The following is a 17,549-nucleotide window of genomic DNA, read 5'->3' on the forward strand; positions in this document are numbered from 1 at the left end:
AACTTAACCTTGCAAAGCAGTTCGGCTTGAAAATGAAAACTTAATGGCTCAGCAGATGCACACACAGGAACCTTGCAAAGCAGCTTTAGTTCACAGTTATCCTTAACAGCAAGGCTCGTTCAGTTCCAAAAAAGCAAAATAAAACAGAAACGTAACCTTGTAAAGCAGTTTGGCTCTAAAATGGAAACTCTCAACAGCAAAGCAGTCATTCAATTCGGCTCCAAATAAAGCAAAATAAAATGGAAACTTAACCTTGTAAAGCAGTTCGGCTCGAAAACAGAAACTTAACCTTGCAAAGCAGTTCGGCTCCAAAATGAAAACTTAACGGCTCAACAGAAGCAGTCGCACACACAGGAACCTTGCAAAACAGTTCACACAGGAAAGCAAACATCAGTTTACAAAATAAATACCAGAGCCGGCTCCAAAAGCAAGCAGTTAAGCAAAAAATACCTGAGCGAAAACATAATTCGGCTCCAAAAGCAAGTAGTTAAGGAAAACTACTTGAGCAAGCAATCGTTCAGTTCAGCTCCAAAAGCAAAGACTTAACAGGTATCCTTAAAACGAAAACGTAACAGCTCAGCAAAAGCAGTCTTTCCATGCGTGCCCCCTTGAGCTCAATTCCAACAGGCTGACGGAGTTGACGTCATCGCTCACGTGATGACGCCAGCTCCGAAAGTGTGAAATAAAAAATTTTCTTTTTAAAAAAAAATTGGGAATGAAGGGGTGCCACTTGGAATCATGGCACCCCATTATTTGGACTCCAAAACTCAGTAAAAACCGAGCAATTCAGTACAGTTGGGAGGTATGTATACCACCTTTTCAACGGCATATCTAATAAGACTTAGTAGACAGTAACGAGTATGTGCATTTTAAAGCGGCAGTCAGTTAAAAATTATATAAACATTTCTCTCTGCATTATATCAGACTAAATGTCTCTAAGCTGGCACGATAAAATGTAATTCTGCATACACTAAACATACCTCAAGAGGATTCCATTTTATCAGCTGCAGTCTGATTAAGGGATTCAAAAGCTTGGGAAGGCAAAGACTGATGTAGGCTTCTGAATAAGAATCGAAGAACTGTTGACGCCACTGTGCAAACTTCAACAGGATACGATTAACACCATGAAATTCTTCATGTACATCTTCAAATACTTTCTCAGCATCTCTCAAAATAGTTTCTGTGGATTACAAAATAAACCAACAAAAAATCAGCCCTATTCTAGTTGCTCTGTTTTACCATGATACTTCACTGTATAAAAGAAAATTCAGATATGCACACTCATTATATCAAAAGATCTTGAAAAGGGACCTTTGGAGTGGGTTAAACCAATGTGGAACATATTTCTTGATGACAGTTTTCACAGCAGTGGCACTCAAACGAATGACAACCCTCTTCCTGAGGTAAACACTAAATGTAAGACGGCAAGCTCACTCCTCTCAGCCTATAGTTCTGAACTTCTCTCAAACTGACTTCCTTCTCAGCAGGTGAAATAAAAAATAACAAGCAAGGTTTACTGCATCTTAATTTCATAGCCAAAGCAGTGGGCTAGTAAACTACTTAAGACAAATTCCTTACAGCAGCCAAATGTAGGGTGGATAAATAAGGCAATCACTTCAGAAGGTTTTTTTTTCTGAGATAATCTAGATAAGTGTGAATATACAAACAAAAGTAAGACCAAGCAACTTATAAAGTATGTTGAACTGACTGCAAATTCTCAAGCAGTAAAAAGGGAAATATGGAGGAAGAAAATCATGACAAGCTACAAAAGTTCAATACCATTCATGCAAGACTCTTCTGTTAAAAGAGGTTTTGCAGTCCAGTCTTGTGGCTTAGGGGATAAAAAATGACTACTACCCAGCTGAAGTGAGGCTGATTAGTGGCCTGGGCATTGGATGAGCAGAAGGTGCCATACTTGAGGGAGTTAGTGGTTATAACAACTTTGTGGTTACACATCAGCACACCCACTATTACAAGGAAGGACTGGGGTTTCTGCTGGCAGTTGAAGCATACCAAGTATAGTTGGAATGTGTCTCCCCAGTAGCTACCAGGCTACCAGGCTAGTGGTGGCTTGAGGAGGCCTGGGCAGACTAGTATTACAGTTAATGATGCCTGTGACATCATGTCCGGTTAAGTATTCCCTCTTCTGCATCCTTAAGTGCCATCACAAGCCATGCATTTGAGGACCAGCCATCAGTTCTCCTCTCTCTTCAATGGGGGGGGGGGTGTATTAGGGAATGTGGACCTACCTAACTGAATAAACTAATGGAAGCTTCAACAAGGTGTCTTTTATTCCTCCCACAGGGAGGGTATCTGAGATAGTTTCCTAGATCTGCTACCTAAAGCAATTTTATCTGGACTTATTCTTTATACTTCTGTTTCTTGTCAATCCTGTCACCCTCTGGGTCACTGGTAGGATACCAGACTTCACTCCAGCCCTCTGGATTACCTCTGTTTTCTGTTTCTGACAGGCTGATACATTACATCAACAAAAAAAACTGTTGAAATTGGATAGCAAAATAACAGACCATGGCAGGTTGAATGTGATGGTTCAAGAGAAGCAATAATGGGCCACGGGCAAGATTCAATGCTGGGACCTTATCTGTCCAGCTTCTATCTGACGTAGATAACAATATTGTCTTTGTTGTCTTTTACTGTATATATGCTGATAACATAAATGTAAGCAAAATAATGGCCAGTTCAGCTGATCATGCTGTCTTGCTTAGGAAACTTGAACAACGTACAGTTGTGCAACTTGTATTTACTTATGACAGTAGATGTTCAGATTCCTCACTGCTGCTGTAGCCTTTTGGCTACATAGGGTTGTGTCCTGTCCAAGACACAACAGGACAGCTACCAAACGTTCTGGCTACCTTACACACCTTTATTCTGATTGATGACTGGACAGCCCTGTGATGGGATTCAGCAGTCAGAGTAATTATTTCTTCAGGACTTTCTTGCCAAAAAGTTAAGGAAGAGAATACTCATCCTGAATCACTAAAATATATAATAACAAATAATTTAAATCCCAGCAAATAACAATATACAAACATAGGGGGATGGAGGGTGGGTGCGGTTACTGCAGGAGTGAGGAATTCAAACATCTAATGTTATGAGCAAGTGTAACTTACAAACTAAACGATATTCAGCATTCCAACTGTTGCAGAAGATTTTAAGTTGATTACTAAGGCCTATCCGACCTGGTAGGAAGGAAAATATAGATCCAGAAGCCCTTGGAGAATGTCCCTAGCAAAGCCTGCCCTAGGTCAGTACAACAGTACCATTTGAAATGCTTTGTAAAGTTATGTAAAGAGGACAATGTCGTTGCCTCTAGAATACTTCTAGATTCTACCATTTTCTAATATGCTTCTGAAGAAACCAAAGCTCTACTAGAATCAAGCCTTAACTCTGCCTGGGACTAATTTACCAAGGTGGGAATAAGAAAAGGTAATAGCCAAGGATGACCATCTCAAAACAGTCTGCTTTGACGCAGGTTGTCCTTTCTTTGCCTCAACATAAGAAACAAATATTACCACAAACTTCCTCACAAATTGGACTTATTCGCACAAGACATGAGGACCATCTCAAAATAGACTGTTTTGACACAAGTTGTCCCTTCTTTGCCTCAACATAAGAAACAAATAGTTGTCAGCTTTTCTAAAGGACAAGAGTTCTATCAAGATCATATCCGAGTTGCCTCTGCATGTCCAGAGTATGTATAATCCTTCCCCCCCTGCTTCTGGGGACCCAGACAGAACACTGGGAAATTGATGGCTTGATTCAAAGTAAACTCTGAAGCAGTCTTGTGCATCAGTAAGAGATTTGTTCTTACCAAGACCCTATCTCTACGGAAGACCAAATAGGGTTCACCCACCATGAGAGCTTGCTACTCTGATACTCCTGTAGCAGAATGTTAGAGCAATGAGAAGAACAGTTTTCTGTGTAATGAACCTTAAGTCTGCTTGCTTAGTAGCTTCAGATGGAAACATGGTTAACTTTTCCAGCACAAAGTTAAGATCCCAGGAAGGAGCAACTTGTTTATGAGGAGATCTTGGGTTTAAAACTCCGTTAACAAACTGTGTCAATAAAAGCAAAGAAGAAACTGGGGGATCCATAGGCAGACATTCTGAAATGGCTGCAAGATGTACCTTAATGGAGGAATAAGAAGGCCAGAGGATATTAACTCACAAAAGTATGTGAGCACCAGTGGTACAATTTCCATGAAAGAGCCTTGGTTACTGGCTAGGCACCACTTGCTAATGTAAGATTTTCTAATAGCATGTTTTCTTGCTTCCATTAGTGCCTGCTGTATGGCCTCTTGAAAGAGGTGTCTAAAGGGAGTTAGAACTGAATCATCCAAGCAGTTAGTTGAAGATGGTTGAGATTGGGGTGTATCAAACTCCTCATGTCTTGTGCGAATAAGTCCAGTTTGTGAGGAAGCTTGTGGTAATTGCCCTTAGCCAATTCCATAAGAATGAAGAAACAAAAGTTGTACAATAGGTGCACATGGTCTGCTTCCATCTGGTTCAACCTGTTGGCTATCAGATCCACCACAGATCTGATGCCAGCCAACATCCAAGACTTCAGCTTGACAAGCTCCACCTCCTCTACCCATAACTCCCCACTCCACTAGAGCTACCTCAGATCTAATTTGCCTCCTCTTTCTATTTAGACATTCAAACCTAATCCCCAAAGGGAGAAAAGACAAAAAGCTAAAGACCACAAGAAAAGAGGGAAGCAGTTTTCCTGGCTCGGTCATATCTGGAATGAAAGCATAACCCAGAAGGTGCAGGCAGGTGTGTGTGTGTGTGTGTGTGTGTGTGTGTGTGTGTGTGTGTGTGTGTGTGTGTGTGTGTGTGTGTGTGTGAAACAGACAACACGGATCTATCCTTATATTAAGTACATAAATGTCATGTCCGATGTTGTCTTTCCTATCTTGGCTTAGAGTCCCCAGCCACAAAACACCCCAGTGTGGTTTGATGGAAGGATATTGCACAATACAGTGGAACCAAATGAAGTTCTAGACCTTGAATGGATATCCAATTTAGTGTGATGACCCACCCAGGCTGCAGATGCAGAAATGTCAGCTTTGGAGAAAAACTGTAGAAGCAGCCATAGCGTTGGTAGAATGACCTTTGGGTTTGTGACACAAAGGCTTTCCTTTAGACCATATGCAAAGAAATATAATCAGAAAGCCATTTGAACAGAGTAACCCAATCAAGACTTGCAGAATGAGACAAACAAATGATTAGACTTTCTAAAGGACTTCATCCTATCCAAACAGAACCTCAACTGCCGATGGACATCAATGCAACACATATTCACCCCTATGAAAAATCAGGAAAAAGGACTGGCAGATGAATGGACTGGTTCAAATTACTCTCTGACACCATCTTAGGCAGAAAGGAAAGATCTGTCAAAGGGACACACTGTCTCGATGAAAGACAAAATAAGGAGGGACAGCAGAGAGGACCTGCAGTTCTGACACACATTTGGCAGAAGCAATGGCCACCATGAACAGAGTTTTCCAAGACAGCAATTTCAATTCAACAGTAGCAGAGGGCTCAAAAGGAGGTGCATACATGACCTAGAGCATAAAAGGCAAGTTCCAAGGTGGAACAGGGTCTTGGACAGAAAGACAAAGTAAAAGGGTTCCTTTAAAAAAAGCCTTTGAGATATTAAGGGCAACCAATAGCACATTATCCCTATCAATGTGGAAATATGATATACCTTAACTGTAGAGTAAGTACAACCAGAATTAAACAAATCAGCCAGAAAGTCTAAGACAGCTTCCAAAGGTGCTGAAAAATGATCCAAGCCCTGAGCTTGCAAGACAAAATGCTTCTATTTACTAGCGTACACCTTGAATTGATCTGCACTGAGAAAAAGTTAAGGTGTGAATGACTCTGTCTGAAAGCTTGGGATTCCTGGCAATCATGGGAAATGGAGCATTCGAAGAGTGGCCAGATCCAGACTTGCTGGGTGAGAAATGAGATCTGGAATGGGATCCAGGACCCAAGGAAAGTACCTCAAGATAGGCCAAAGGAAGGAGAAACCACACCTGGCAAGGCCAAAAGAGGGCAATGAGGATTACAGTCTCACTGCAATGGGCTGCTTTATCATCAATAGGATCACAGGATACGCACATAGAAGACCCAGGGACCAAGCATACTGGAAACCATCCCTGGGTGAGTGCCCTAAGGAAGAACTAAGTCATAATAGGTACTGCACTTGATGTTGTACAGTGAAGTGAACAGGTCAGAACACAGAGTACCCCAGCACAGAAAAATCTGAGCAGCAACTCAGATTCAGAGACCATTCATAAGGACAGAGAATGTTCCTGCTCAAACTGTCCACCACAATTATGCTTTTTCTCAGGATGTTCACTGCAATCAGAAACTGTTGAACATAAATTATCCACTGCCAGACCCTCATTGCGTCCCAACAAAGAGTGCAAAAATGGGTTCCTGAAGAAAACCACAAGGCCAGTGAAATGCACACTGCACACAGCAGAAAAGATAAAGAAAGAAAACACTGATATATTGTCTGTCTGGACAGAAGTCACACCAGTGGGGAGAACATCCTGAAGGGCCTGTAATGCAAGGAAGACCACTCTCATCTCCAAGACATTGAGGTGCAGTTTGGCCTCAGTAGCAGACCAGGTCCTATGGACAGTCCTTCCTTCAAAATGCACCTCCACTCCAGAAGAGAGGCATCCATCAGGATCATGGCTAAGGAGGGGGAAAAGCAAACAGTCTCCCTCCACCAAGGGAGACTGCGACCACCACTTGATCTGATCTCAACAAACACTGCTCAGAGGAACTGGAAAATCCATCGAACATGTTAAATATGACCACTATACCACCAGAGTCCACTGCAATGTCTTCATGTAATACCTGACGAGGGGGTCCAAACAAATGGCAGCTGCCATGAGACTGGAGAGCCTCAGAATAAGAAAAGCCGGAGATTTTCTATAAGAAATCAAGAAATGTGCCAGAATCTGAAGGTTCAATATTCTGGTCTCTGAAAGTTTAGCGATCTGAGATACTGCGTTCAAATGGCAACCTATACACTCTAAGAACCAAACTAAATGGAGACTGGACTTTTGGTAATTGGTTGTGATCCTTAAGAAACTGCACAGCTAAAATAAGGTGCCCCTGGCCTTGATTAGGTCTGCTCTAATGGGGATAGTTAGGAGACAATCATGCAGGTAGGAAATGACCCAGAATTTCTGCAACCTCAGCAAAGCTGCTAATACTGCCATACACTTGGTGAATACCCAGAGGGCAGGGTGAGACCAAATGGAAATCCTCTGAACTGGTAATAATCAGCCCCGAGCCAGAAGTGGTGAAATCTCCTGGACTGTCTCACAATTTTTATACGATGGTTGGTGTCCTTGAGATCAGTCAAGCACATCCAATCATCCTTCCTCAACAGAGGTAAAATGGATTGCACTATGACATTTGGAACTTGGAATGCTTCACAAACTGATTCAACTTGCTCAAATCCAGGATTAGTCTAAGGTCCTTGTTCTTTTTTGGAACAAAAAAGAACCCTGAGAAGACCTCAAATCATAGTTGGTCTGGTGGGAAATCTTGGATGACTTGACTTGCCAGCAGCTTCTGAATTTTGATGGCTGCTGCTTTTCTCTGATAGGGTGGAATATCTGAAAGTCATTTGGGAGGTTTACTGGGGAGTTGTAAAAATGGAAATGAATAGCCTCTGGATGTGACTCAACACCCATGCATCCAAAGTGATGGCCTCCCAAACTTTCGGGTGTCTAGCCAAGCAATCCCCAAATACATCCAGGACAGTCAGGCAAACCTTCAGGACTGCTTAAAAGACCTCCCAGAGAACCCTTCATGGAAGCCCTGGTTCTGCAGATCACCCCCTGCCGTGAACACAGCATCCGTTTTGGTTGCCCCCCTCTGCTGTGATGGAGAATCCTCAAAAGGAGCCTCTTGAAAGGGCTGCTATGGTTTCATAAGAGAGAAACTTCCTCCTCTTCTGGTTATGAGAAAAGGTTTGTTGAGGGGTAGAAAAACTAACCTCAATGGCAGAGAGCGTCTTTCCATCTTGCTACACCTGGTCAAAGTGTCGTTCAACTTTTGTCCCAAAAATAGATGAGCCATTAAATGGAGTGTTAACAAAGGACATGTTAAAGCAGTCCTCAAAATCACACAATTTCATCCAAGTATGGTGACACATAGCAATGCTGGTGCCAGCCACAAGGGACGTGCCATCAGCTGCATTGGAAAGCAGATGCATAGGCACATTAGAGATGGATTTGGGGGTAGATAACTAAGCCTAGAGAATCTTCTGAGGTCTAAAGTCTGCTGTGTCTTTACTAGTCTTGAGACATCTGACACAATGTCCCACTGAAGCCTGGTCAAATGAGCTAAATAATTTAATGTCCTCAGTGTGAATGTGACGGAGGTGTAGGTGTGATTCCTTATGCAGTCCAATGCCTGAGACTCTATTCGGAAGATGGACCAAGAAAATCTCTTCCAAAAAGTCCATCCATGGCAGGACCCTTATTCCAGTGTTGCTGGACTTTCATGGGAGGGGGTGATTTTGGGAATCAGTTCCAGTGAGGTAGCTGTATCAGGCTCCTTCCACACCCTCCAGGATACCGGATCAATAAATGCATCCAGAGTGGGAACCATCCAGAACATGGATGGGCCCACCCTGAAAGCCTCCAAAACCACTGACTTCTCTAGAGAAGGGACTTTGGCAGTCCACCAAGTGCTGGTGAAGCAGCTCCAAAATATTGCCAAAAGAGGCGTCTTCATGGGAGGATTGGGGGACCCGTCTCCTTCTTCGAGGTCAATATCCCCACTGTGAGGGACTCCTCAGGCAAGTCCAGATGCTGCCTCTTAAACCACCTTTTACTGGACACTTCCCTCCCTGGAGACCCCAGGGAAGATATAGGCCGGGGGACCTGCATCAGCCCATGGACATGCAAGTGGTCAATTCTCACTTTCAGGTAGGTTACAATGGCAGTATGGAATTTTTTTCCCCCAGGATGTCCTTTCGAGATGGATCTTGGCAGTGACCTTTTCCTTAGGGCTTTAAATTTTTTAGGGTGTTACCTTTTGATTGGGTAACTGGGTACTCTGTATCTATCCAGGCTTTACTGGGTGCAGGAGTGCAGAGAATCAGGATTAAGACAAGCTCCTTCCAGATATACATCATCTCAGTACCTCCAAAACAGGGGGGTATAGCCAGAGGGTCTATGCTGAGGTAACCAAAGAATTCCCTAAGTCTTTTCTTGGAATCTGAAAGTCTCTGACCTTCCCCAATGGAAATGTTCCTTCAAGGTGTGCAAGGTTTCCCCAAAGAAAAATCTCTGGGGGATAAGCAGAAGGAATGGACTGTTCTGCATCCGAATCCTCAAAAAGGAGAGTAAGAGTGTTCCTCCCTGCATCAGAATGTTCTGATAAAATGGATCCCTGATCTGAAGAGGGATTCTTCCTCCACTCTGGGTCTCTTGTCAGGGGGGGGGCTGGGAACCTCTGATAAGGAGTTATTCCCGTCCCTCAGCCATTTTAAGCATCTGTTTCTTAGGCATGGGTCCAGGAGATGGGCGGCATGAGCAGCAGGCCTAGGGAGGGGTGAGGAGGCCTGGCAGCACTTTGGATTTAGTGAGGCCTTAATAGAAAAAGGGAAGATGACAGCCTAAATACACCATGGGTGGAGGTGGATCTGGGTCCACATTAGTAGGTTCGACATAAGCCAGGGCTTGGTTGCTAGATCGTGAAAGGGCCGATGACCCAGCGTCTTCGGTCGGGTACAAGAAGACACCGCCAAAGGAGGTCGTCGGTAGTCAGGGTCTGCAAAGGCATCTTTTGCTGAGAACCCGGACCACGTGTAGCCTGTTTCAAGCGCAGGTGTCGATTGGAGACCCAGCCGAGTCTCGTCGTGTGTCGGTCCTTTTCCTATGCGTTTTTTGGATAAAGCGGTAGTCGGAGTGTCCGACGACATTTTATAGTCAAAAGCTTTACTAGAAAAAGAGTGTTGAGGCGAACCTCCGCCCGGCCGGCTGAGGATGGTGCGTTTATTAAAGGTAGGCGTAGCGAAAAGCGAGCAGCCCGAGGCGTCGTGGTCTGGGCATCATAAACAAGGTATGCACAGGGAGATGGAAATCTTATGCGTTATTTGCTTCCTCTACAAGAAATACAATTATTAACTTTTTCTGACATCGGTCTGAGGCAAGAAAAAGTTTCTAGCCACGGGTACTTTAGCTTTGTGTGGAAGACTTCGGTTCCAAATATTTTCGCGAATTCAGGAGCTGGCCGACCGCGGCACTTGCTGAACTGCTTCTGCTCGGGCACATGGCAGCTACGCAAAAAAAGACTAGAAGAACACATGGCGTCGCTGCTGTGTCTTATATACTCTGGCCTTCACAGACGTCATTGAAGAAGTATGCGACGTGACCACCGACGGCGGACCAAGACTTTGAATTAAAGGCCGACCAAGGGACCGCCTGACGGCTGAAAACCCATCTGTGATTACTGCAGCTGTATGCACGATGAACATCACCCCAATGTGGTTTGATGGAAGGATATTGCACAATACAGTGGAACCAAATGAAGTTATAGACCTTGAATGGATATCCAATTTAGTGTGATGACCCACCCAGGCTGTAGATGCAGAAATGTCAGCTTTGGAGAAAAACTGTAGAAGCAGCCATAGCTTTGGTAGAATGACCTTTGGGTATGTGACACAAAGACTTTCCTTTAGACCATATGCAAAGAAATATAATCAGAAAGCCATTTGAACAGAGTAACCCAATCAAGACTTGCAGAATGAGAACAAACAAATGATTAGACTTTCTAAAGGACTTCATCCTTTCCTATCCAAACAGGAACCTCAACTGCCGATGGACATCAATGCAGCACATATTCACCCCTATGAAAAATCAGGAAAAAGGACTGGCAGATGAATGGACTGGTTCAAATTATTCTCTGACACCATCTTAAACAGAAAGGAAAAGATCTGGCAAAGGGACACTCTGTCTCGATGAAAGACAAAATAAGGAGGGACAGCAAGAGAGGACCTGCAGTTCTGACACACATTTGGCAGAAGCAATGGCCACCATGAGAACAGAGTTTTCCAAGACAGCAATCTTCCAATTCAACTTAGTAGCAGAGGGCTCAAAGGAGGTGCATACATGACCTAGGAGCATAAAAAGGCAAGTTCCAAGGTGGAACAGGGTCTTGGACAGAAAGACTTAAAAGTAAAGGTTTCACGCTTCAAAAAGCTCTTAAAGAGATCTAAGGGCAACTATAATAGCACATTATCCCTATCAATGGAAATTTGATATCTACCTTTAACTGTAGAGTAAATACAACCAGAATTAAACAAATCAGCCATAGCTCTAAGACAGCCTCCAAACATGCTGAAAAAATGATCCAAGCCCTGAACTTGCAAGGTGGCAAATGCTTCTGGTTTACTAGCGTGCACCTTGAGTTGATCTGCACAGAAAGGGAAAAGTTAAGGTGTCGTCAGCTCTGTCTGAAAGTTTGGGATTCCTGACAATCACGGAAATGGAGCATTAGAGACTGGCCAGATCAGACTTGCTGGGTGAGAAATGAGATCGGAATGGGATCCAGGACCCCAGGAAGGTACCTCAAGACAGGCCGAGAGGAGAAACCACACTGGCAAGGCCAAAGGGCAATAGGGGATTACAGTCTCTCACTGCAATGGGCTGCTTTATCATCAATAGGGTCTGGGATACGCATAGAACCAATCCCAGGGACCAAACATGAAACCATCCTGAAATTTTGAGTGCCCTAAGGAAGAACTAAGTCATAACCAGGTTCATAGGTTCATACTAGGCTATCTGCCCTAGGGCATTTATAAGCCTAGCCAGGAAATTGTGTTTATTTCATACCCATTTTAAAATTAATTTTTTGCTATGCCCTTTTTTTAGAAAGGGTTAGTATACTGTGCCATGATATCTGTCTAACAGTGACACAGAAGTGATACCCGGGAAGTAAACCTTACTGATCTCCCATCCACTCATCAAGATTCCTCTTGAAGAGAGTCAATGGGACTCTGCTGTGCAACCTGGACTGGGATTTTATTCCAGAGTGAGAGGAGCCTCTAGGTTAGTGTAGAATCTGTCCTCCAGCATGTCCTATTTATTTCAGTGCTGAGGTTCAAGTCTCTCGGCGTGGCTCGGTGGGATTTGGATTTTCTGAGGTGCAGCATGTCCATTAATTCTGGGTTGGACTGGCTTTATACGTCAGGCACAGATCGCCTCTGAGCAAGCGTTTATGCCACTGAGGTAGAGCTGGAGTTTCTTTAACTGGGCAAGCATATGGCATCTGTTTGAGCCCTTTGATCCTCTTGGTGAGGAGTACTTTTGGGGTCTTCCAGTTGCTGCAGGTGTCTGTGGGTAGGGTACATCCCAAAAGGGGCATTGTACTCAATTATGGGCCTGTTTGAGGGATGAGGTAAGAGGCACAATGACCTCCCTGATCTAGATGTGAAGATCCTTCTTCATGATGTAAGGTGGGCTATATAAAATGTTTTCTAACCACTTTGGCCACGTAGGTTGTCAAATGAGAGATTGCTATCAACTTGGGTCCCCAGTGTCCCTAATTACTTCTTCTGTACTTAATGGATTACCACCTATGTGGTAATTTGTAGAGCACTTTGTTTTTGCCAAAGGGGATGACTATACACTTTTGCGTTTAGCTTGAGAGCCATAGCTCTGGCACCCAGTTGTCTGTTTCCTATGAGGCCCTTTTGGAGGATGCTTGTGTCGGCTGGAGAGTCGATGTAGGCGCCCAGTTTGCAGTCATGTCTGCGAACTTGGTCAGTCAGCCAGCAGTCCTTCCGTGTTGGCCTGCCACTCCGAGAAATATATACCGAACAAGAGAGGTCCCAGGACTGAGCTTTGTGGGATGCCACTTTAACTGGTTTGGAGTCTGACATGGCTCCAGCAATTCTAACCATGTGGGTTCTGTCCCTTGAGCCAGTTTGCAACCCATCTAGTGACATAGGGGTTTATATTTAAGCTGGTGAGCTTATCTATAATGCCCAAGTGGGGTATTGTGTGAGAAGGCACTGAAGCGCAGGGTCCAGGTAGGCTGTGTGGACCACCTTCCCTCGGTCAATGGCCTTGGTGACTGTTTCAAAAGAAATTGACCAGGTTTAAGAGGTAGGATCTGCCCTTAACAAAGCCGAACTGGGTAGGATCCAGTGTCTGTAGGTCCCCAATATTTTTATTTATGAGGTTCCATGATGATCCTTTCCATAGCTTTGCAGACCAAGCTAGTCAGGCTTATGGGGCAAATAGTTTCCAGGATCCGTTGAGGCACCACCTCTTGTGGAGAGGGACCACTGTTGCTGTCACGCTCACTCTTTGGGTACATATCCTGTAGTAAGGCTGAGATTGAACAGTAGTTTTTATGTTTAGGGTCACTTAGCTCTTCTTGGAGTTCATGTAGGACGCAGCCCGGTTTAAAATCTGCCTGTCCCATTGATGCTGTAAAGTTTTTGCTTTGGAGAGGGCAGCTCTTACTTGAGCATCTGAGATGTCAGGGGGGCAGCGCTAGTGCTGGGATAGATATTTTGTCCTTTTGGTGGGGAGTTTGCGCTTGAACCTGTCAGCTAGGATGTTGGCAATGTCTGTGGGTTTGGTGTATTTTGTCATTTGGGACTACTTCTATAGAGCATATCTGGGAATTTCCACCCAGGTTCCTAACATAACTAAAGAAAGCTCTTATGATTATCCTTAGTGTCATAATGCAATTTTTTTCTCTCGAAGCTGGTCATGCTTAAACGATTTTATGAGTGCCTGGTAGTTTTTTAAGCTAATACTGATCCAGAGATGCCTTCCCTTTTTGGGAGTTTTGCTCTATCATGTAGTAGCTTCCTCCTTCTATTGTATAGTTTGTTTATGGCTGGGGTCCACCACAGACAGGACGCGTCTGCCTTTTGGAGGATTTGGTCTTGGTTTTATTTGGGATTGTGATGATCCATGCATTCCTGAAGGTAACTTCATGAATCTGCGCTTTATAAAGGATTCTGCAGTCTGGGCCGTATTTTCCACAGGCCCGGGGGCTTTGAAGGATTCCACCTCGGTTTTGAGGAGTGTGAAATTTGCTTTAGAGAAGTTTTTCACTGTGGTTTTCTGGGCGGGGGTGGGCGTCGGGATGTGGAATATCCAGTGAGATTAGTTTTTATGGTCTGATCTTACCAGTGAGGATACACTTCTGGTCTGGAGCATAGAGTCCCATGTTGGTGATGATCAGGTCCATGTATGTTTTCCCACTTGTGGGAGTGGTAACAAGTTGTTCCATAGCATTTGAGTTTATAAATTCTAAGAACCTTTGGTACTGCACTTGATGTTGTACAGTGAAGTGAACAGGTCAGAACACAAGAGAACCCTTAGCAAAAGAAAAATCTGAGCAACAACTCAGATTCAGAGACCATTCATAAGTGATGTGAGAATGTTCCTGCTCAAACTGTCCACCACGAACATATGCTTTTTCCTCAGGATGATGTTCACTGCAATCAGAAACTATTGAACATAAATTATCCACTGCCAGACCCTCATTGCGTCTCCAAATAAAGAGTGCAAAAAATGGGTTCCTGAAGAAAAACCACACAAGGCCAGTGAAATGCACACTGCACACAGCAGAAAATGATAAAGAAAAGGAAAACACTGATATATTGGTCTGCCCGGACAGAAGTCACACCAGTGGGGAGAACATCCTGAAGGGCCTGTAATGCAAGGAAGAACACACTCTCATCTCCAAGACATTGAGGTGCAGGTTGGCCTCAGTAGCAGACCAAGGTCCTATGAACAGTCCTCCCTTCAAAATGCACCTCCACTCCAGAAGAGAAGGCCATCCATCCAGTGAACATGGCCTAAGGAGGGGAAAAGCAAACAGTCTCCCTCCACCAAGGGAGATCTCGTACTTCACTCAGTTGATCTGATCTCAACAAACACTGCTCAGAGGGCTGGAAAATCCATTGAGGCGTACAGTTAAATATGACCACTATACCACCAGAGTCCACTGCAATGTTCTTCCATCAGAGTAACCTGACCAGGGGGACCAACAAATGGCAGCTGCCATGAGACTGGAGAGCCTCCAGAATATGAAAAGCTGGAGATTTTCTATAAGAAATCAAGAAATGTGCCAGAATCTGAAGGTTCAATATTCTGGACTCTGAAAGTTTAAGCAATCTGAGATACCTGCGTTAAAATGGCAACCTATACACTCTAAGAACCAAACTAAATGGAGACTGGACTTTTGTAATTGGTTGGTGATCCTTAAGAAACTGCACAGCTAAAAAGAAGGTGCCCCTGGCCTTGATTATCATCATCATCATCACATCCCCTTTTCCCATTTACATGGGGTCGGGTATCAGACAACTGTCGCTTAAACTCTCTCGATCTCCAGTGCCACTCTCCCCAGCCTTCTTCCAACACTCATACCTGACCGTCGCAGGATCTTCTTTCACACAATCCATCCACCTTTCTTTGCTGGGACGCCCTTCGCTTCCTCTTAATACCTTCTTCCTGTCTTGTCCCAAATCTCCCTCACCAGATTGTCTTCTGCTTCTTCTTTTCACACATGCCCATACCCATCGTAATCTGTTTTCTTTGATCTTTTCTGCAAAATTGGAGCTACTTTTGGCTTCTGCTCTTATGTCCTCATTTCTTTCACCTGTCCTGCAGTGTGCATCCTGCCACCTTTTCTCAGGCACTTCATTTCCATCACCTCTAGCTTCTTCTAACTGTTCTGCCTTTACTGCCCAGGTTTCACCACCATACAGTAGTACTAATTGCACCACTGTCTTGTACACCTTACTTTTCAGCTTCTTTGGCATTCTTCTGTCATATACTACACAAACCACTCTATGCCAGTTAGCTGCAGCCCCTCTGATTCTAGCGGCCTCTTCATTCAGACTACCTCCTCAACCACCTCCCAGATACTTGAGCTGTTTACCTGTTCCACTACCTTCCCATCTATCTCTGTTCTCAGCTTCTTCTGGTTCTAAATCGCTGCCATTGCTATGCTTATCTGTAGTTTCATCCCATGTGCGCCCTAGATTTGCATTCCATTCTCCTATCTTTGCTGAAGTTCTAGATCAGAGTCTGCCTGTACTGCCACATCGTCTGCATACAGCAGCTTTGAGAGTAAATACAACCAGAATTAAACAAATCAGCCAGAAAGTCTAAGACAGCCTCCAAACATGCTGAAAAATGATCCAAGCCCTGAACTTGCAAGGCAAAATGCTTCTATTTACTAGCGTACACCTTGAGTTGATCTGCACTGGGAAAAAGTTAAGGTGTGAATGACTCTGTCTGAAAGTTTGGGATTCCTGACAATCACGGGAAATGGAGCATTCGAAGACTGGCCAGATCCAGACTTGCTGGGTGAGAAATGAGATCTGGAATGGGATCCAGGACCCAAGGAAGGTACCTCAAGACAGGCCAAAGGAAGGAGAAACCACACCTGGCAAGGCCAAAAGAGGGCAATGAGGATTACAGTCTCACTGCAATGGGCTGCTTTATCATCAATAGGGTCACAGGATACGCACATAGAAGACCCAGGGACCAAACATACTGGAAACCATCCCTGGGTGAGTGCCCTAAGGAAGAACTAAGTCATAATAGGTTCATAGGTTCATACTAGGCTATCTGCCCTAGGGCATTTATAAGCCTAGCCAGAGTGTGTTTGGCTTTCGCCACCCATTTTAAATTAATTTTGCTATGCCCTTTTTCGAGGTTAGTATACTGTGCCTCTGTCTAACAGTGACACAGAAGTGATACCCGGGGTAAACCTACGATCTCCATCCACTCATCAAGATTCCTCTTGAAGAGAGTCAATGAGGACTCTGCCTAACCTGGACTGGGATTTTATTCCAGAGTGAAGGGAGCCTCTAGGTTATGAATCTGTCCCTCCAGCATGTCCTATTTATTTCAGTGCTGAGGTTCAAGTCTCTCGGCGTGGCTCGGTGGGATTTGGATTTTCTGAGGTGCAGCATGTCCATTAATTCTGGGTTGGACATGGCTTTATCGTCAGGCACAGATCGCCTCTGAGCAAGCGGTATGCCACTGAGTAGAGCTGGAGTTTCTTTAACTGGGCAGCATATGGCATCTGTTTGAGCCCTTTGATCCTCTTGGTGAGGTACTTTTGTGGTCTTTACAGTTGCTGCAGGTGTCTGGTAGGGTACATCCCAAAGGCATTGTACTCAATTATGGGCCTGTTGAGGGATGAGTAAAGAGGCACAATGACCTCCCCTGATCTAGATGTGAATCCCTTCATGATTAGGTGGGCTAAAATGTTTTTCTAACCACTTTGGCCACGTGGTTGTCAAATGAGATTGCTATCAACTTGGGTCCCCAGGTCCCTAATTACTTCTTCTGTACTTAATGGATTACCACCTATGTGGTAATTTGTGAGCACTTTGTTTTGCCAAAGGGGATGACTATACACTTTTTGGCGTTTAGCTTGAGGCCATAGCTCTGGCACCAGTTGTCTGTTTCTATGAGGCCCTTTTGGAGGATGCTTGTGTCGGCT

General features: G+C 44.2%; 1 protein-coding gene across 1 annotated transcript in view; it reads right to left on the reverse strand.

Moving 5' to 3' along the window:
* Positions 1 to 17,549, reverse strand: part of GCFC2 (GC-rich sequence DNA-binding factor 2) — an 881,623-nt gene that overhangs the window by 241,466 nt on the left and 622,608 nt on the right. The window contains exon 11 of the mRNA XM_044062700.1: positions 981 to 1,180. Within this exon, the coding sequence (XP_043918635.1) occupies positions 981 to 1,180 (200 nt within the window). The remainder of the gene's footprint in view (positions 1 to 980; positions 1,181 to 17,549) is intronic.

Source organism: Protopterus annectens, chromosome 2.part1, assembly GCF_019279795.1.
Source record: "Protopterus annectens isolate FY-2018-M chromosome 2.part1, PAN1.0, whole genome shotgun sequence".
Lineage (NCBI taxonomy): Eukaryota > Metazoa > Chordata > Ceratodontiformes > Protopteridae > Protopterus > Protopterus annectens.